At 36.1% G+C, this 22,870-nt stretch overlaps 2 protein-coding genes across 3 annotated transcripts in view; one reads left to right on the top strand and one right to left on the bottom strand.

The window, feature by feature from the left end:
* LOC125234508 overlaps window positions 1–22,870 on the bottom strand; it is an 81,054-nt gene that overhangs the window by 1,961 nt on the left and 56,223 nt on the right. Inside the window, exons 1-2 of one of the 2 annotated variants that reach the window (XM_048140774.1) lie at window positions 4,058–4,200; window positions 1,647–1,806 (exon numbers count right to left, since the gene is read on the bottom strand). In XM_048140774.1, coding sequence (XP_047996731.1) covers window positions 1,647–1,806; window positions 4,058–4,081 — 184 coding nt within the window. In that variant the 5' untranslated portion in view covers window positions 4,082–4,200. Of the gene's footprint in view, window positions 1–1,646; window positions 1,807–4,057; window positions 4,201–22,870 lie in introns of those variants that run through there. The other variant, XM_048140773.1, reaches the window with a different exon arrangement.
* LOC125234513 (neuropeptide-like protein 32) lies at window positions 14,551–19,367 on the top strand. Its single transcript, XM_048140779.1, has 2 exons — window positions 14,551–14,656; window positions 18,949–19,367. The coding sequence occupies exons 1-2, from the start codon at window positions 14,648–14,650 to the stop codon at window positions 19,237–19,239; spliced, it is 300 nt and encodes a 99-aa protein (XP_047996736.1). The 5' UTR covers window positions 14,551–14,647; the 3' UTR covers window positions 19,240–19,367.

The raw sequence follows: 22,870 nt of genomic DNA, 5'->3' as shown, positions 1-22,870 counted from the left end.
TGAACAGTATTTCGATTAAGTAATTGAAATTACCCGCCAGTTGAAATTGCTCGTCCTCTGTACCTTATTTATTAGCAAACAGTGTTGTTAATTATCTCATTTGCTTTGACTTAGCTGCGGTGTCGGGTTTCCTTTGCATTACTTAATGTGTTAATAATATAATAACACATTCATTTGCATAAATTCTACAACGCATTCAATACCTATACTACCTATACACAATATTCACATACCAGTTTGTATAATATGAGGCAAAAAAAAACCTTATTCCTAATCAGAACGGAACATATAGAATGTGCCTTTGAACGTATCCCTACTATTTTTTACATTATACAGGGTGTCCTAAGACTATGGAACATGAAGGAAAAGTACCTAAGATAACGTAGATTAGGACATTTTTTACTGAAATAAGTCTTTATTTTGTTTTTAAAAGTTAAGTAGTAATTCAAAGATTTTCTAAGAATTACCTACTTGCCTCGTCTGGGAATCGAACTGACTTAAATGTGGAAAAACATCACACTTCCATGATGCCAATCAAAAAAAATGTAGGTACCGAATTGGCCCTGACGGGAGATCAGCGTTGGCCCTCCCAGGCTAACACCATGCTGAGTCAGGACCATTTCGTGGCAAATATGTACCTACCTACTTAATTTATATATTTTTTGTAATTTGTAAATAATTTTCTGTTGTCCTTTTTTGTACTTGTGACTTTATTTCTTTTGTCAATGTTATGCCATGAATAAAAACTATACTTCTATTTCTACTTACCTTCTTTCCCTTCATGTCCCGTAGTCTCGGGAAATCCTGTATATTCATATCACTTTGCAAAATATTGACGATCGACTTGTCAAACTCCGCATTACATTTTATGAGGTCACCCCTGTTTTGCGTGTTAAATAATAATACGCGCATATACTCTGCGCTATAAGATAAGAAAACAGGAATCATTTCAAATAGGCCACGAAGAACCAATAGTTGGGACCTTTGGGCTCTATTTAGGCCCACATGCACCAACCACTTAACTCGGGGTGTGCGCGTATCTGTCAATTCCATATAAAATGGTGGGTTAACCCTCGGGTTAAATCTTTTTCGTTGGTGCAAGTTTAGGCCCTTAATGTCATTAACAGCTATAACCCCGTGTGGTGACGGGTTAAGAAGTCGACTGTGGGATATGGGCTAAATTGTGGCGCAGGCGAGAGGCTGGCAACCTGTTACTGTAATGTCACAATTTCGATTTCTTTCAACCCCTTTTTGCCAAGAGTGGCACTGAAACTTGAGTAGTTCATGTGCGTGATTATATGTATGTAACGGCTCTAACTAGAGCGATAGATTACATTATTTACCCGGCGTTAGCTTTGACTGGTTTCTCCACTTTTAACCTAGATTTGGACTTTTGGAGACCACTGAGTCAGGGCACGTATCTCTCTCGTCAGCGAAGAGGAGACTCAGTAACAGGTACAGGGGGGGGGGGGGGTTTACCATACTAAAGCCGTTCAGTTTAGGTCCTGAGAAAGGAACACAGCTATACCAGTCGTATCGCTCCGTCCCTCTCTCTCAACCTAAATTGAACGGCGTTAGTACTTCATGGTAACCTCCCAGGACAGTAGCCTGAGTCATGTAGACCACCAAACATGTTAATAAGTTACCTGATTGCTGTTCAGTTTGCACAGACTCAGTAGAAGCTTGTTCCCCAGACCACTGAGTTAGGGCTCTGGGCTCGCCCGTCAGTGGAGGACTCGGAGACAGGTACAAAGCCGGGTCTAGGACAGCAGCCTGCACTGTGGAGACCACCAAACATACTAACACCTGTAATAGATGAAGATTTTGAGGGAAAATAGTTAAGGCACGCAGTCCGGAAAATTGCGGGTCGCAACTGGATGAGACTACTTAGCTCAGGACCGTGAGTGGCGTACTAGAAGAGAGGCCTGGGTACGTAGCCAAATGGCACAAACGCTCACGAAACGCTCACGAAACGAAACGCTCGTAGATATCTATCTCTATCGCTCTTGCGCATTGGCGCGACAGAGCCAGACTACCTTTCACGGCGTTTCGTTTTCGTTTCGCGTCGCAGAAATGCCATTCGGCTACGGCACCTGTGCAGAGCAGTGGTCGATTAAAGGCTGATATGATGATTATAGAGACAGGTTAAGGCGAGTATATTTTGAGTTCTCGTTTTGTTTCAAAGATGCTACTTATTTCCGATGATACATGTTTTCCATAACACATATGTGTGTTAAAGAACTGCTAAACATAATGTATGTAAATGAGTTAGGTAGATAAGTAATCTAAATAATAGACTACGAGTTCATGAATCAGGTAAATACACATTTGATCTAACTAGTTGATTCCTTGAAAACTATAAACACACGGCAATCAACTCATTATTACACATGACTATTAATCAGTGAAATCATTAAATATTTTCCGAAGATTTTACCTGCTAATATTTGCTTATAATGCATTACTTTACTTTAGGTGCTTGCTTAAGTGTTTTTGCGTGACTTGCAGTAATAAGCCAAGTTCTCGAGTAGGTACTGTCATGTTGTTAAATACAGTATGTAAACTAACGAAAACCATTTACTGTAACCCGTAAATGTCCAGGTGATACTGAGAAACTTTTACTATGGGATCAACCCCGAAATCACGAAAATATCTTCTGACAGTTTCATAGGTAGTTTTATTTTATAGTAAGTATTTCCTATGGGAGAGTAAATTTTTATTTCGCGTTTTGGGTGTTGGTCCCATAGTAAAAGTTTCTCAGTATCACCTGGACATTTACGGGTTACAGTAAATGGTTTTCGTTAGTTTACATATTGTATAGATGCAAACAAGTGCCAAAAATATGAATACACGACTTTATTGCTTATACGTTACGATTGTGTTTACACTTCTTTGGCACGTTGTTCGACTGTTCGTGTCTATATTTAATACTTTGACAGTACTTGTACCGCTTACATTTCCTTAATGCAGATAATTTAGATTGTTGTGTTTTGTAGAAGGGGTCATTGACTTTAACGTTTGCTGTGTAACGCACGAGGACTACTAATGCGCAGAGAAATTGTAATTTCAGAATGATATCATCAGTGATCGGAACTATGGGAGCAAAACTTTAACAAAACTTGCTAAGTGGACATTATAGAGTGCTTACAGCCCTGAAAATATTAATATCATTGTAGTAAAGTATTGTAAATCTTGGATTCTGGTATAGAATCAAATTTAACACTGATCTGAAAATAATAAACTTGTTTTTTTTTTTAATTTACGTCAGCTCTAAGGTTTTGTTAAAGTTTTACTCTCATAGTTCCGATCACTGGATATCATCAGACCTACTTGAACTATGACTGACGTATAAAGTAGAAAAGAAACATATAAAGATGACTAACAGACCCTGTAATAGGTAAATAATAGTTTTTTAAAATCTTAAAAAGCGGCCATGCTACAGAAGGCGAGCCAAAGATTTAAAAAATCTTACTCGACAAAACTTAGATAGTGAGATTAAGGAGGCACAATGGATTATAATAACGTCATTCGAGTGTTATATTATTTATTAAGTACCTATACTCGTAGATATGAATGTATCGACAGCAATATCGATATGGTACCTAATATAACCAAGCGTCAGCTCATTATTGCCTCAAGTCAAATAGGGCTCTTAAGGGCCATACAGCAAAATAATCACCGTCACGTCACTCACAGAACACAGAACTTTTTTCGGGCTCCTTTATGATACCTAAAACATTAAGTGCGTATCAGCTAATATGGAATGGTAGGTGGGGCCTAGGTGATTCCCCGTGTACGAGACTTTTCCACCTGTTTACATGTTTTAATAGCCATTAAATTGTTGTGCTATGTTATAAATTTGTGGTTACTGATTCAGTAACTAAAGTTTAATTCATTCCAAAACAAATAATATTTCTAACACATATGATGATGATTGACATTCTTTTGTTAAATTAATGTAGTTATTACAGTTACAATATTTTCATTGCACCAATGAATTACTCTGATATTTTTGATTGTTGACTCTTGCTGTCTTAAAAAAAACCGATTGACTTACCTGTATTTTATACATATCGCCCATATCGCCAATTCGTATGTCACATAAAATTATAATTCGATAATTACTCGAAAAAAAAAATATTAAAAAAAATGTTGCACCGAACGCAAGCACTATACTAAAATGAGGATGGGATGGAACTGATAGGCTTTCCTCGGGACCTTTCTCCCACCGGTAGTTTTATTTTATGGCCTATATGGCGGCCAAGGGCGGTCGATGCATGGTGACGTAATGTGAAAGCGTATTTGTTGGATTTTATTACCAAGTTAGACTACTTAAGAGACTGATAGCACCCGATGACCTTGAACTGATGTTTAAGCAGTTAAAACACATACCTATCTATTTTAAGTACATAGTTAAGCAACAAAAAAATTGAATATTCATTATCCTTAGTCGGATTCGATCCATATATATATACAGATTTAGTGCGAAAAGGGTTTCCTTCGGAAACGTTCGTATTTGTCATGCTAATTCAGTCAATGTCAGTACATCTTGTATTGACACTGACTGAAATAACATGACACGTTCGTATGTTTCCGTAACAATTCGAAGGCAAATCTTTTCGCACTACATCTGTACTGTACTGATTGGATGAAATTGTCTCGATAGAAAATGATTACAAAGTTTGGTCTAAACCATGATTAAAAGGTTCCTTGTTTTCATTTAATGAAATTAATGGTTCAACGTGATCTTCCTTGAGTTGTCCCTGCATTCGCCACTCACGTTTTGACAACTAATCCCAAGATTTGGCGTAGGCACTAGTTTTAAGCGACTGCCATCTGACCTTCCAACCATAAATTATTGTATGTTGACCATATATTTTATTTTTATTGTTTTACTAAATCTAATTGTTTAAAATGCTTAAGTAACGTCAATTACAAGGACATTGAGTGTTGACAGCCCCTTAACGTAAACTTTTCTATGACAATATGTATTATACCTATACTCTTTACACTTGTTTATCTGAAGTGCTTGAAAGCAGCTGGAAGTTTATAGTATTTTATGCAACTGTTGGTTTAGAGAGGTCAAAAAATGCGAGTGGCTTAAGTAAGAATTTGAGACCGAAATTTGTTAGTAAAGAATTCTCGACTAATTATTTAACCCTTAAATGCATGAATTTTTCTTTTAGCGAGATATTAATATATGTGATAGACAATGGTTTTCTGACTCTGGGAAAAAAAAAAATTAACATCGTTTTTTATACTAAATCATTGTTAGAAGTTAAATAGGCCAAATTTTATTTATATAAATATATCGTAATTGGTAAGTTTTATTTTAAAAAACTGACTACTATTAAAAAGGTACACTATTTGTGAAACCTCTATGATAAAATGTTTAAACATAAACTAATTACTAATTTCGAAAAAATCAGCATAAACCACATACTAAAAATCGCCATCGTCCTGTTTTTTCACACTTTTCCGAAATGGCGGATCTTAATCCTTAAATAATAAATAGTAAATCATTATATTATTATTTTATTTAATTAAAAATAGCGTTCATTATTGGAAACAGATGTATTGTCTGTAGGTAGGTAGTGTATCTAATAGGTAGATTGTTATTTTTAGATAAGATGTTTTACAGTTTGGCGAAACTTTAATGATATGCTTGTGTACATTGTCTTTCTTTGTTAAAAAAAATGTTTATTAAATAATAATAAATAATAATTAAGCAATAAATGTGATTTTGGATAGTTACATATCGAGCCACGGGCCATCAAATATATGATGCATATATACATCACCATGCATTTAAGGGTTAACTCATGTAAACAACGCTGTATACAATACTTTTTCTACTTATGCACTACCTTTTGAAATAGTTTCTTGAAATACACACTATATTTACTGATCTCTATAATGTTATGTAGGTACCATGATTACCTACTTAATTATCTGCTGCTTATGAGTATATCGGGTACCCTAGATGAATTATTAGGTACCCATAAGCTAATTAAAACATAATGATGTTAGCCAATTACCATATTTTAAGCATTATCTAAGCACAACAAACTATAAAACGTGCTAACCGCAGAAATTAATCGTAAACCTTTTAACTGCTCGAGTGAATGACTAACGTACTGGTTTTGAGGAAAAACCACAACTTCTTAGTAAATATTTACGCTAAACGCACCTAAGACAAAGATCGACCATAGATCTAATAAACATAGATAATGTGTATATGTCCGTGAGGGGCACACACAACATATGCAATGCGCCGAAATTAAAAACACATAATTATGACATAAACATTCCTGAGACATACCATAGGCAGTCAACGTAATTTGTTTGGCCTCATTGTTACCCACCAAAATGTTGGCGGGCAATAAAAAGCGTCTACTTCTCTTTTGAAGTACTTAGGCATAAAGCAATTATTGCACCCATGCAGTTAAGACTGCAAGAGGCCATCACTTGGTGAGGAACAGCTGCTTAAGGAGGGACCTAGTCTTCAACAGAATGACATGACGTCATGATACTCAGCATTGAGGAAACGACTGAAGAAGAAGAAAGCGTGAAGCGTGATATAGAAAGAAAGAATATTTTTATTCAGGACGTTAACAATATTCCTTACGTCTATGGTACACATGACGCTGGTCTTCCGTGGAGACCTGTCCAAGCGATCGCGTCAGTACATATTGATAACAAAAATTAAACTTACGAGATCTGGAAAGATATTATAAATATTAAAACTAGATATATGACCTACTATTACATTAACATTGAGCATTAATTTATTATAAATTGAAATAGATATCATACACGAAAGAAAAAACGGCAAGGCCCACTGGTGGCTGAGCCGGGAATCGAACTCGGGTCTTCAGCTTACGCTGCTAACGTCTTTACCTCTAGACCACACGCCCTACTGAAAGTTCTATAAGGACGTGACGTATCGGTGACGTGGACTAACCATTGATTTGTTTTTGAGTTCGTGAAGGTAAAGTTTCGACCGTGACAGATTTCAAAATGGTCGTAGTTCCGGTAAACAAATGACAAACTGATAGAGTAGCGCGTAGGCATGTCGCCAATGTGCAATGTTTACAATTGTATTAGTGGTATTAATCAGTATTTTTAGTTGCAGTTAAGGCACTGGTCCCACCGCGAGCTAGTAAGCTATGCTATGAGCTATCGGCTATAAAACGATCAAAAGATAAGCGCTCCCGTGCAAATAAAAGAGACACGGCTATTTTGATAGCTCACCGCTGGGCGAGTAACTATAAACATCGCCGTGTGTCTTTTATTTGCACGGGAGTGCTTATCTTTCGTTCGATTTTATAGCCGATAGCTTACTAGCTCGCGGTGGGACCAGTGCCTATCTAGCAAAAGTTTTTATGTATGTAGGTATATGTAGATTACATTATTTAGGTTGAGATTAGGTACCTAATGGTAATGCAAAGTCATAATTTCTATCGATAATGACGCAAAAAGTAAAATTCGATTCAAAAAGTAGCCATGACTTTGAAGCGGACAAGTGCGCTGATGGTATTGACCTCTGTGTCTTCTGCGTACACGGTAGAGCGGGCCAAGTTCGATCGTCATTGATGTAATATGTAGGATCGTAGGTAAATGTACATAAACTTTAAGTACTTTTTTTATACCACGTCGGTGGCAAACAGGTATACAGCCCGCCTGATGGAAAGCGGCCACCGTAACCTATGGACGCCTGCAACTCAAGGGGTCTCACATGCGCGTTGCCGACCCATTAGAAACTTGTACACTCATTTTTTGAAGAACCCCATACTGCAGTTCATCGGAAATACCTCGGGACCTATTAGAAGTTGGGCACAGCTGCAGCTAAGGCGAGTACTTTGTACTAGTTTACGTATATCAGTACTCACAGTAAAAATCAGGACTGAAAACCAATTTTAGGGACAGCAAAATGGTCCAATTGTAGATGCAGGAAGGTAGGTACAAGGTGTTCCCACAACAAAATATGGTCGTACTCTTCACCTCTCAAGAGGATTAGAGGACTGCCGATTATGCCTATACACGACAGTTAGAAAGGCAATTAAGGGTCTAATCAAATATTGCCCCATCGGTAGGTGTGTTAGCACTTGAGCAGCCGCTGTCGGCTGGTGTCCACTAATTATAAGGCGGATTCTACTATTATTTGACACTGTCAAATACAATAGGAGTTTAAGATTAAACAACTGTTGTGCAATCTTTAACTGCAGATTAAGAAACTTGCCAACATTTTCGAACTTGGCTCGAAATTTACTATATTTTTTTAGAACCGCAAAAAACATCAAAAATAATAATCATCACCTTCGTTTTCAAAATACTTATTAGTTACCTATTACCCGAAAACCCAAAACCAAAAGCACTTAAGATAATATTATTAATAATCCTTAGTAATTTGAGAAATGTTATTGTTTTGTTTTAACCAAAGAGGATCAAGTATTATAGAGAGTTACTGTCAAAGTAAAATGTGTAATCACAGTGCATAGACTGCCATCTCTCGACACAGGCTTAAAACTTTTGAACCTCAATTTTGACAATTTGGCCCATATTCTTAGCTTGATATTTGTTAAACTGTCAAATATTAATATTAGCGCCATCTAACCGAGCGCCTCCCAAAGGTGTAAACACCATCTAGGCCACCGTACCTTTTCCTATATGGTCCTCAGGTACGTTTTTAGGGTTCCGTAGTCAACTAGGAACCCTTATAGTTTCGCCATGTCTGTCTGTCCGTCCGTCCGTCCGTCCGTCCGCGGATAATCTCAGTGACCGTTAGCACTAGAAAGCTGAAATTTGGTACCAATATGTATATCAATCACGCCAACAAAGTGCAAAAATAAAAAATGGAAAATAATGTTTTATTAGGGTACCCCCCCTACATGTAAAGTGGGGGCTGATATTTTTTTTCATTCCAACCCCAACGTGTGATGTATTTTTGGATAGGTATTTAAAAATGAATAAGGGTTTACTAAGATTGTTTTTTGATATTATTAATATTTTCGGAAATAATCGCTCCTAAAGGAAAAAAAAGTGCGTCCCCCCCCTCTAACTTTTGAACCATATGTTTAAAAAATATGAAAAAAAATCACAAAAGTAGAACTTTATAAAGACTTTCTAGGAAAATTATTTTGAACTTGATAGGTTCAGTAGTTTTTGAGAAAAATACGGAAAACTACGGAACCCTACACTGAGTGTGGCCCGACACGCTCTTGGCCGGTTTTTTCTTAGACTGTAGCTGTCTATACGGAGTTATATATGTCTTTGGTTTTAACGGACCTAATAAATAGTAGGTAAGTATTAGAGACTTGAATTATAAGGTTTTATAATAAAAAATAAACATTTAACTATTTCGTGTAGTGGTGTAGTGGTTCATTTATGTCATAAATTATTCTAGTTATAAGAAATATGTACCGTTTGTGCACTATTTTTAAAACCCAAAACCCAGGCCCCGTAGCCGAATGGCATTTCTGCGACGGAAACGCCTCCGAAACGCCGCAGAAATGTAGTCTGGGTACATAGCCGAATGGCACAAACGCTCACGAAACGAAACGCTCGTAGATATCTATCTCTATCGCTCTTGCGTATTGGCGTGACAGAGCCAGACTACCTATCGCGGCGTTTCGTTTTCGTTTCGCGTCGCAGAAATGCCATTCGGCTACGGCACCTGGCCGATGTTCTCAGGTTCGTTCCTGACAGCGATCTTTTTTTTTATATATTTTGACATGACCAAAACAAGATCAATCAATCAATCAAGAAATAATAGTTCGGTACCTAATTTAAAAAAGTCAGGACTAAAACTGTGAAGTCTGAAAGTCGAAAATGTTCCCTGAAGTATAGTGAGAGTTGAAGCAACTTATTGGTAACTTATCACTTATCAACAAAATAGCTAACTGTAATAGACAATATTGTATGTGTAATAACATAATATAGTTTTATATTATGCCCATTTAAACTTTATTTTAAGTATATTCTCTCGTTTAAACAATAAATTTCATGTTGCAGGAATGTTCTGCGAACATTCTCAAGAATGTTTTCGCTTTTTGGGAATGTTCTGCAATTTCTACATTACTAATTCGGATACGCACAGATACATTGTTTCAATGGTCACATCCTGTCTCAATCATAAGCTAGATTGTCCCACAAGGTGGATTAGGTATGGTGGATATCACCCGCGTAATTATTTATATAATTATGTAATCATGTTTTTCTTAAATATTTTGGAAACCAACTTACTAGGTACACCTTTCCTAGCAAAAACGTGAAATAATAAGTCTGTATTAAATTCGAGGGTTTAGAAGAATAATAAAAATGAATAACGAGTCAACATTAACATAAAATACTAACTTAAATAATAGGAACTCCACTCGACTTAATTTATTTAAATTTCATTAAAATGATCTCTTCCTAAAAAAACAAAATGTTGGTCATCCAAAATGAAGGTTAAGTGGGGAATACTCATAGAAGTCATAGAACTTGTTTATCAACTTGTACAACTTGTTGTGGGCTTGGCCACTACGTAAACTATCTACATCCTTATACGTGGTCATTCGTAAATGTCACTAGTAAGTAACATGTTCTTATTGTAACATCGTAGGTAAAGAATGTGGGCTTACTCAGTCCATCCGCAAAGAATCTACCTATTGAAATGTTAAGGGCCACTTGCACCAACGAAAATGGAGGGTTAACCCACCATTTTGTATCGAATTTGACAGATGACAGCCCACTAACCCTGAGTTAAGTTTGGTGCAAGTGGGTCTAAGATGTTGAAATTAGTTCTGCTGCTGTCAGTAGCACGAACAAGAACGACCTTCAAAATAATAAAAACAAATATTTTTGAATACCTATGTCAAAAGTCCAATTCAGTTAATCTTTATATTTTAGAGATAACAAAATTCTGTAATTTCTGTACCGATAATATTTTTCCGACAGTAAATATTTTTGCTTATTTAAGTGAAAATCCAACTTTGATAATGTTTTTGTTTCTGTTGAGAATACTTAACTGCTGCTGCTGATGGTGATAATGACTATTCTGAATTCTCAAGATGAGGACGCCTAAAAAAACCTTCTCTTTTGTGCGCAAAAAGTAATTTTATCCTTGAACTTTCACACGGATGTTACATTACAATATAACCTGAGAAGAGATAAGAAAAAACCCTGTAGGTTTTGTTTGAGAGACAGGTTATTCTTCAACGTATTACGCTTTGATTAAGATCTAAACTTAGGCAGGTGCCATTGTCTACTCTTTTAATTGGCAGATATATATCTCAGTAGGTACCTGCAGGTATTACGAGGATACCTAATTACCTATACCGTATTATAGAAATAAGATGTACAAATAGTCAGGGAACATAGTAATAACTACGTGACCATATTTGTGCCGTGTTTTGCCCCCCTCCCTCCCTGGGTGACCAAGCGTAGTATATGCCAAGATCCCCCCCCACCCCTTGTAGTTTTCACGTAGTATTTATAAATGAAGTTTTAAATATTTTTTAGCAGAAAATTGTTAAATAATAAATATATAAAATTTAATATTTGATTTTAATGACTGAGTGTTTGTTTGGCCTATAAACAATGATTTTCATCCCATCACCTTCATCATCATCACCTGCCAATATATGCGTCCCACTGGTGGCCACTGCTGGGCCAATATCCACTGGTTACGTTCCCTATACTGGTGGTTAGTACAGCACCCTTTGTTTGGTTTCTTCAGGGCTCTTCGATGCATCCGTTCTTTCTAATCACAATAAGTACTATATTAAGACGTTGTTGGTCTCATCTCATCTATCATATGTACATATATCATATACGGTATATGATATAAATTATTACCTACCTTACAAAAAAAAGTTGCGTCTGGCCGTCCTTCGCGATGAACTCTAAAAGTACGGAACGAATATTCAAGCAATTTTAATAAAGTGATTCACCTGAAGCAGTGCGTTAGATAATACCCATATGCATATAAAAATCTATATCAATTGTCATACTTCTTATCAACCGCTAAATAAGCCTAAACAGCTGATTAGGTAAAAAGCTGATCATTCCTCGTTTAAAGGTGTTTTATAAGACTTTTTGCGCTACTTGATAAAAACAGACAGTGATAGGTGATGGAACCACGGTGCTAGGCAACGGGGTCATTACCTTCACTACCTTCATCAAAACCACTGTAATTGTCATTGTCAGGGCCGCGAAAGTAGTTCCATAACATGTTATTATGTTGCGATATTAACATACCAATGTGCGTTTATAACACGGATGGGGTTAATATTTTACTAGTAGATAATAGTAGCGCGGAATTTATGTATTTTTCAATGGGATGACTGACGAAGTGGATTATATTAATAAAATAGAGGTCTCTAATAATGCTTCCACAGATTAGATTTAGATAGAAGAAACAAGATGAATACTTTTGCATGTTAAATTGTATCTTGTTTTTAATGCATGTTAATTATAAGATGTAATGTTTTGAAAAGAAGTGGCCCGCCGAGTTTCTTGCTTTTCCCATGGTGAAAACCCCCCTCCAACTGAGGGGGGACTGAAATCTTCTCGAGGCTGAGGCGTAGGGTTAGAGCCGGCGTAACTTTATTTGACGTTCATATGCGCATTGTAATATGCCTACTTGGAAAAATAAATATTTCATTTCATTTTATTTCATTTCATTTCAAGTTCAACTATTTGTATGGCGGCGGAGCGTGTCAGATTTTGTACTGAAGTGATTGCCTGTGATTTTGAATATGTCTCCCTTGAGTGTTCATATTTTTTGTGTTGTTGCAATTAAATATTACGTAACGAGGCATTTTTAATGTTTTTGTTGACTTCAACTTACAAAAATTGACGCCCGATAGCTGCAAAGCTGCGATTAAAGACGGTGGATATCATTGAATTCATTTGACACGATAAGTACATAGATACGTTAGCTTGATCTATGTATATACCTACGTTATGACATCTGTGAATGCTTCAATTCTGTCCGACTTCAATTGTGTCTGTTTTTCTTATCTTATTTGAAGGCAAGTTTGAGGTTGTGTTTTTAGAGACTGATCCTATTTTGCACACATTATTAAAAATCAATTCTACCAGCCATCTTTTGACAATCACGTTGATTAATTACTTTTCACTCTTTTGGTTAAAAAGCAACTTTCTCATCAGTTTCTTTCAATTTTATTGTGAGTTTTTATAGTATTAATTACCAAATTAATGGTTTCCAATTGTCTCTGGTGACAATTACGTGGATGTCCGCCCGACTTCCGCGTGGGGGCGTTAGGAGTTAAATTACATTAATTTGCCGTGTAGCAATTTGGCACAATTTTTTGGTAGCGATTATTCCTAAAAATATTTAATTAAAAAATGTATCTAATTGAGACTGCACATTGATATCAATTTGTCGCCCTTTACTGACAATGACTACAGTGCTTAGTACCTAACTAATAACAAGGACCATATAATACGGAACAGACAAAGCCCATACAAAAAAGCGTACCTCTGAAATGTATGGGTCTTTTAAGCTTAAAACTAGATGGCGTTGTTTCGCAGCCTGGAAGTGGCCAAAATCATATTTTCCCCAAATACTTTTGTGTGTTTTTATTTTTTATAAGAACAAATGACATGCTTATTTATTTTAATATCATTATATCAGGTCAATACATAGGTATTTTGAAAAAAAAATGTAGGCATCTTCAGTGTAGTTATGATAATATTTAATAGATGGCGCTAAAAAATGGAGGTACGATTCTTAGTATGAAGATTGTAAATCCTATATAAATAATCCTTGTTAAATAATGATGTTGAAAATCATCATTTCCTAAACGGACATTTTTGTGAGACATAAAAAAATCCCAAAGGATATATTTCACTAATTCTAGATCTTTTCGATGGCCCGTCATTACGTTCATCATTTTACGTAGATCCTTATTAGACTAGCTTTTCCGTTATAAGGATAAGAATCCAGCAACATTAAGTTTTTTCATAGTATGTAAGTACCTACATATCTTTGCAATATGGGCATTTTCAGAATTTGGGACCCCCCAATTAGCGTAAGTTGTTAACTCACTGTCAGTTTTGTGACGATAATGCATGAAACTTCAATAAAAATATTGTTTTTGTGTTAATTACAAACATAAACTTTAAGCGATAATCTACAAAAGTAAATTTTTAGACAGATTTTATGCTTAATTGTCGTCACAAAACTGACAGCGAGTTAATTTTTGTTAACAACTTACGCTAATCCGAAGTTCTGAAAATGCCCATATAAAGCACGAAACTGACAGTTAAAAGCTTGGACGATAATTACATACAAAGTTAAAAACAGATCAATGTCTAGACACCTATCGAGTCGAGTTCAGGATAACCCAGTATAACAAAACAGCTCTTATACTGGTCAACTTAACTAAACTTTAACTGCAGTGATCAACGTGATGTCCGAGAGATAGACTGACCGTCCTTTTCTATTTAATACAGCAAGAAAAGGACGGGTAGTATCGAGATATCCTGCTGGTCTCACCCTTCGAACTGTCTTGGACTATGAGTATTACATTGAAAGCCATTTGTTGTGGTGCTTTAGGTACAGCTGAGTCACTCATCTCTGGATATATAAGAACTCGTGTACGGATCACTGCACAGTACCTCAGGTGTTGATACAATGAATAAGGTGAGTACTTAGTGTATTGATTGATTTGTTTAGTTAAATATTGGTGTCGTTAGTAAGGGCGGAGCGAAGTTAGTAAGGACGTAAAGACGACAACGGACGAAAACGGTTTGCATAAGAACGTGGTCCTCATTATTATTAATAGATTATAAATAATATTATGATTGGAAATATTTTTAAACGATTTTGACAATAGCTATGTCCGAACCCTACTTACCTTTTACCTTTTAATTTTGTTTACCTTTTTAATTTTGTTGATTATTGTAATAATTGGGACCAAAAATGTGTTTTCATACATTTTTTTTTATTTTTAGTAATTTAATTAAAGGCCGCGCCAGGATAAGCGAAGTGATTCTGCCGCCCTTAAGTTGGGGCTTGTAATTTTTATGGGTGGTTGTGGTTACATTAGTAATTATTGTGCAAAATTTGAGCACTCCAAACTTTACATATTTTGTGATAAAAAAAAATTAAGATATATTAATCTAGTAAACTAATTATAACGTGTTTCTCATATATTTTATATATGTAAGATACAGTGGGGCAAATCTCGACTGGGGGGCAATTGTCACTAATCCATTTTTAGGGTTCCGTAGCCAAAATGGCAAAAACGGAACCCTTATAGTTTCGTCATGTCCGTCTGTCCGTCTGTCCGTCTGTCCGTCTGTCACAGCCGATTTACTCGGAAACTATAAGTACTACAGTGATGAAATTTGATGGGAATATGTGTTGTATGAACCGCTACAAAATTATGACACTAAATAGTAAAAAAAAGAATTGGGGGTGGGGCCCCCCATACATGTAACTGAGGGATGAAAATTTTTTTTTCGATGTACATACCCGTGTGGAAAGGTCTTTTAAAATGATATAAAGTTTTCTAAAAAACATTTTTCTTAAAGTGAACGGTTTTTGAGATATCAGCTCTCAAAGTCGTAAAAAGTATGTCCCCCCCCCTCTATTTTTATAACTACGGGGTATAAAATTCTAAAAAAAATAGAGGTGATGCATGCTAATTAACTCTTTCAACGATTTTTGGTTTGATCAAAGTATCTCTTATAGTTTTTGAGATAGGTTGATTTAACTGTAATTTTGGTTAAGTTATTGGTTTATTATATTTGCTGCTACGGAACCCTTTGTGCGCGAGCCCGACTCGCACTTGGCCGGTTTTTTCCATTATTGTACTATGATGTTGAACATTGTTGAGTTCTACGTGTATCCACTGAACACGCCTACCATATATAACCGGTGGACACTCTATTTAACTATGCAAACATTGTAAAACATGAAAAAATGGACCAGTTACATTGGCCCCCAGTCGAGTATTGCCCCGCTGCACCTTAATAAATGATTTAACTGTAAAAGATGATTAAATGATAATAATTACATTTTAATTATGTCATACAAAAAATAATAGAAAAGATTGATTACATTTTTAATTAGTTTTCTGTACATACTTCCAGGTTAGAGACCGCTCCAATTTTGTCAATTTTTTCAATAATAATAACCCCACTAAGAAAATTTGCATAAGACGCGAGTTGGTGCAGTGGCTTCACAGCCACTGGGCAGAAAGCGGTGTACACCTCTCGACACCCTTGAGTTCTCACACCGGTGTTGCCCTTGAGCCATCTTGGATGTCGCTTTTTGTGGGGGCCCATCTTGTAGGGACGAGTCACCGTCTGCCGGAAATAAAATTGGATACCGTTTTATTAGGCAGGCGTCCGGTTTTTTATCCATAGCCCAGTATTTAGTCCATCACTTTCATCAAAATAGACCAGTTCATTTTAGATTCCATTAACTCTCAAATAGTCCTTACACCCTGGCGGGTGTTGCCTCTGCGCAGCGTGTGTCCCATGATACGGGTAAGGGCAACATCCGCTCGGTGTACCCCTTACATTTCATTAAAGTGTCGAAAGGGCCTCTACGTGTTGGCTTCGGCCCCGCGCACGCCTCCCAAAGGTCCGGAATACCATTGTTCCGTGATGGGAAAGACCCCACTAACGTCATATAATAATTATGTATTTTTTTTCAATATTTTGCCGAGGGAGAACAAGGAGAATTTTTTACATCAAATGCTTTTACATACATTCCTAGAACTGTTATAGAACATTGGCAATATAAAACGCAATGATTGAAACGTAGGTCAGCAGTTCTCAAAAAGTTTGAACATATCCACGTCAGCAAATTTTAATTGATCCTATTTTGTTACCAACATTTAGTGATATAAGTCGACTTTCGTAAGATATATACAGGATAATTGTTATGATTAAGTAAAATATAGATACTAGAGAACCTTAATGACCAAATAAAACTTACAAAAATATCAATTCATGAAATAAATCTTGGTAACAAAAAAGGAATAAAAAAAAACAACTTTTTCCTTAATTTTTGTACAAAAATTTCGAGAACTGTTGAGGTACGTGTTACTGCTGGGGGCCGATTTTTGAGTCTCAAGGCGTTCGAATTCAGAAAATTGTCACTGAAAATAGTAGGCAAATCACCGTTTTCAACCGGTATTTTAGTGACAGTGAGACTCAAAAATCGGCCCCCTGGTCACTTACATTTCATTACGTTTAAAAAAACAATAAATATTTTTTAAATACGACCTGAGTGAAATGTAAGTGGCCAGTAACATGTACGTTTCAATCATTGCGCTTTGTAAGAGCGTGCGCAGACAGAGAGCGGTCTGCGTTCTGTCAGAGTTCCGCGTTCTGGTGACCGTTGACCGCTCAAGAGCTCCAACGCACACAGGCGGCGTTCAAATTCTCGCGTTCTAGTTTCGTTTGTATCTTTGTACATGCAACATGTCACTGAAAAGTTCGTTTTCCTATAAAGAACTATTTCTCAAAAATTCCACTTATTTAATTCTCCTTACAGATGAACAGCGATTCGATATTTTTATTCCATTGTCGATAAATAGTTTCATTAATTGAAAAAAATAAAGGCTGGCTGTATTTTAGGGCATTGTAATTATTTATTAAGGATAAAATAAACATAACAGCATTTCGTCGAGTACTATCCGTACATTCGACCTCAGAAATCCTTCCTTTTCCTAAGAAATTCATTATTTTTTCTGTGTTTGCAACCTCAGACATCTCCGCGTTCCGGCGTTCTCTGTCTCGGCGGGAAAAGAACGCTAGAACGCGGCGTTCCGCTCTGACCGCCGCGGGCAGACTGCCCGCTGTGTGCGTTGCTGCTACACAGACTCGGTACATTCTAAAGAACGCAGAACTCGGAACGCGGAACGCAGAACTCCGGACCGCTCTCTGTCTGCGCACGCTCTAAAGAAAGGCCAAATTGAGTTATATGCAAAAATAACGCAAGTATGACGGGCCAGCACTGATTGATTAGTACCAATAGTACCTTTGTTATCTATTCGCGGATTAGCAAAGTAATTTTCCGAAAAAAGCAAATTTCTTGATTTTAATAGAGCTACCATTTTTGAACTTTATTCGATGTAAGTCTAGTGAGGTACGTATAATCACGCCTGTATCCCATAAGGAAGTAAGGTAAAAGGGGTAGGCAGAGCACATGAATTACTAAGGTGGTGAAATTCTTAACCCGTCACCACACGGGGGCAAGTGAGGTGTATATCTTTAAATATTTAAAAGGGCCAGGGTGGTATAGGCTCCACGGAAGACCAGCGCTGTGGCACCATCATAACATATATGTTATTACTCAGTTAAAGATTTCCTTGATGATAACCTATGATTATTATTTTATTCTTTTAATTTTTTTTTAAATGATTATTAATATCTCAAATGTGAAATTTTAATTTTTTCTTTTAATTAATGTTAATAATTTATTGATTCTGACTATGATTTATTTTCTAACTTTTATAAAATGAAATTTATTATAATTGACCAATTTATTGTACTAGACTTAGAGAAAACATTGTATATTTTTTATTTATTTTTAGCCTAGATTAGTTAAGATAAGCTTGTTGTATGCCCTCACAGGGCGTCATGAACTGACCTACCTACTGCATTACACCTGCATTTTAATGTATGTACATGACTTTACAATGAATAAATGAAATGAAATGAAAATGAAACATTGCCAGAGCACATGCTGAGATTGCTGAGTACCCAACCCAACCCAACCCAATGTAACTGATTTTGTACTGTTTAGATGTAAGTGTAATGTAAGTGTCATATTGTCATATTCTATTTTTTTTTTGTTGCAATAAATACCTTTTCTTTCTTTCTTCTATAGCGACACAACCCAAATAACGAGGGTAAGGAGGGTGTTTGTATTAAAAATTAAAAACACAGAATTTTACAGCTCGTTTTAATTTTCAGATTATTTGCTTCGGACTCGTGCTTTGCGCTACGTTAGCGCTAACATCAGCTTACCCAGCCGAACTGGCACCCGAGGCCCCTGAAGCCCCTCCGCATGAGGCCCTCGCAGAAGTAGAAGAGCTTCAGCCAGAAGAGTCTCGCTGGGGGCACGGCGGCGGCTGGGGACACGGCGGCGGCTGGGGACACGGCGGTGGCTGGGGGCGCGGTGGCGGATGGGGACGTGGGGGCTACGGACGGGGGTACGGGGGCTACGGGCATGGCGGATGGGGGCGCGGTGGATGGGGCCGTTAATGCACTACACTTGAAATACTTGAATCCGTCTGAGAATTAAGTTTTTGGATTTTTTTAGATAAGTAAAATTACTAAGTGATTTTTTAAGACTGTGATGTAAAACTTAATAAAAGTACTAATTTTGTAAATGTCATTTTATTTATTAAGTCTAAGCAAAAGTATAAATTTTTAATAATTTTTAGGGTTTCCAAAAATAGTTATGATCATTGTTCATTTCTACAAATTGAAAGTAATATATTTTTGAAATATAATCTGAAGAGAGACAGAGAGAGAGAGAGAGAGAGAGAGAGAGAGAGAGATGTACATATAATTATGCTTTCATATTATCCGATGTAGGACCAATATCCCATACATTTAAGCCGCCATCTTTGATTTTTGCGTTTGAAATCCTTCCGACATCCGATCGGATAATGTGAAAACGCACTTATACTTCATCTGCGAAGATCGAATGTCTGTTGGACATGGAATTTCTGATAACATTCTTATTACCATTAAAGCATAAGGACCTTTCTTTGTGAAAAGTACTATTCAGATTTAAGAATTTGCCACAGTTTATCAAACTGGTGTAGTGTGTGTACCACACCTTACCCACACATGTGCATAGCTTAGTATATATTGGCATGTACTTGTTATTTAAGACACATTAAACGTATACTCCATACGAAGTAGTTATCATTTACGCTCCACATCACATGGCGATCCTGCCAGTGCGGCCTCGAGCTGCACTGGCGGCGCGCCGCGCCAGCCAGTATTACTGACCGTGAACTTTCAGACTAAATCGAAAGTTACGGATTGGTGCTTATTGCAAATAAAAAGAATATGTGCAGTGTGGACTAAATTACATTTCTAATATCTACTTAATAGACATGTTATCAGGAGATTTTGAAAATAAATCATTTTTCGAATAAACGAAAGTGGCAAGTTGTAAGTTGGACGTTGCAGCTGGGAGATTGTTCGCGTCACGGACACCGGGCGTGGCCTTGCCGACGTAGGACGCGACGACGAGGAGACTGGACACGAAGTCCTGGTCCCGCCACACAACGGTCATGGAATGGTCGTTGGTCGTAATCTAAACTAGGTGGTTATATGGTTTTAGTTAATAAGTATAAGCAGTTGATTGACAGTTTCTTCTTATGTTTAAAATAAATATGAAGCGTGTTATATGCATTATTTTCATTAGATAACTATTTTAAATTTCGTTTTTTGAGTAGGTAATAAAAATTAAGTTTCAAAATTGTGTCTATGTGTACGTAATATTAGCAATTTCTATTATTTACGGAAATTAAGTTTAATAATATAGCGATGTAGGAATACAATGCATATGCAAATTAAATATTATGTGGAATCTAATTAAATGCTGCTTGATGACGAAATGGTAATATGGTTAAAAGTGCGGCACGTTTTAATATTAAATCATTCGATCTCTACTTTGCATTCAGTAATTCAAATTGGTAAACTTAACAAATGATTTCGTGCACTTGGATACAACATTCGTCATAGCGTACAAGTGGGCCGTGTCATCCGCGACACGTGTTCACATATAAGGGATCGGTATGTAGCTTCTGTTATTACGTCTCGAATTTCAGTTTCAACATAATGCATTATTAATGTATTGTGCAATAATTTAGATTACTTCAAAATTATCGTATTTAACTTGGCAATTGCATATAATTAAAATCTTACCGACTTTTGACCATATTAAACTGAAAATTAGTATTTAGAACTAGATTGTTAAGAAATAATAATAATGTACTTGGATTTTTCAGATTTTTTTCTCGGAATTGACTATAATATGTTTACACGGATTTAACAATATAATAATCACGGCAAATGACATTATACTGTGGAAAATAAATATATTTGAGATTTAATGATTTTGTAAAATGTTAAAAGTGAATTGTTGGTATATGAAATGTTTTTGTTATTTAGGTATAGGAGTGTTCAAGTTTGATTTTATGGCTAGAGGTTTTATTAATGTTGGTAATTGTATGTACTTATAAGCAAAGGGTGGAATAGAAAAGAATGGTTTGTTTTTTGAAATTAGGTATGTGTGCGAGATTTTGGAAGTCGAGTAAATTGAAGCAGGTAAGTTTTTCAAAGAGCGACTGGTCTGATCAACCAAGGGTTGTTGAAATTCTTATTTGTTGAAGTTTTATGGTGTTGGTTTAATTGTGGTTGGTAATTGAATGTTTTTTTTTAATGAGTGTTACTGAATCGATATACTTATAAATATGCCTATCGTATCATCGGCAGCCCGAGAGGGGTCATGAGCGATATGGTATAGCAAGGGTACGCCAGGGTACAAGGCAGGTAGGGAATCCTTGGAGATCTGATCATGATTTGATCGAGCATCAATCGTGAAGACTCCTTGGACACATGGAAGGTTATTATGTAAGGACGTGTTAAAAGAACTGCCTGTGTGAGTAAATATATTGTATGTGTGCGCGCTTAAAAATAAATATCCTTGTATCCTGAGCAAATAAATAAATAAATATGTAAGGTCGGCCGGCCAGGTAAGTAAATGCGTTGTGTACCCTTGCCATAAAAAAGAGAAGCACGCTTTAGATGCACAACTATATACAATGTTATTATTATAATAAACAAAATGAAGACGTTTATCAATTAAAAATAATACTTGCAAGTCAGTAAATTATGAAATAAGAAATATGATTGTTCCCAGGTACCCATGGTTGAAATTATATACTCTTAACGTACGTTGAATTTGGATTTAAAATGTATCGACGGATACTTATTTGTCTGTGGAAATGAAATATATACCTACTTAGTGATGGTTTTAAGGTTTTTTTAAAGTCTATGATGTTATTCGTAGTCTTTTCTGCTTAGTTTTATATAAATAGGTATATTGTTTAACACACGTTTCGTCATCAACGCCGTCATAAAAGTAACTGTATAACCTATAAGTTGTATAACCTTTATAAAAATACATGGGTACCCACCCATGGTAATAACTATTGTATGGTGCCTAGCGTATAATGGAAATTTGTGTTTATTTTAGACAAATTTTGTATAACTTGTAATTTTCATTTATTGAAAAATGTATGAGTAACTCTTTAAATTGAATTTATTATTCAGCAAATATTCTTTCTTTCAACTTCAAAGTGTTTTTACTGTACCTACCTAATACTTGTATAAAAAAAAAGATTTAATTTTGTATAATACATACGCTAAGAGCTTTTGCTTACATTAGATAGTCTTCCTTACTTTTTACTTTGTGTAATTCTTTTTTTTTAATTTAGAAAAAAAAATATTCCTCATAGTATAGAACAATTTTTTTTTTCTCTGAGGGGGAAGGTGTAGTGTGTGTACCACACCTTACCCACACATGTGCATAGCTTAGTATATATTGGCATGTACTTGTTATTTAAGACACATTAAACGTATACTCCATACGAAGTAGTTATCATTTACGCTCCACATCACACTGGTTTTGACATGACTTTGACTGTCGTCTCATGCTTAATGCGAAACTCACGCATCAGTCGCATCACGCACATCATTCATTTATTTAACGAGCTATGACTATCACGGTGTTTTCAGTCAAAGGAAATTGCAAATCCGAAGTACTTAGGATATGTTTAGGAAAATCAACGATAGAGGTCGTGAAAAACAA

Source organism: Leguminivora glycinivorella, chromosome 16 (genome assembly GCF_023078275.1).
Source record: "Leguminivora glycinivorella isolate SPB_JAAS2020 chromosome 16, LegGlyc_1.1, whole genome shotgun sequence".
Lineage (NCBI taxonomy): Eukaryota > Metazoa > Arthropoda > Insecta > Lepidoptera > Tortricidae > Leguminivora > Leguminivora glycinivorella.
The sequence above is the reverse complement of the archived record's forward strand: the minus strand, read 5'-3'. Positions and strand labels throughout refer to the sequence as shown.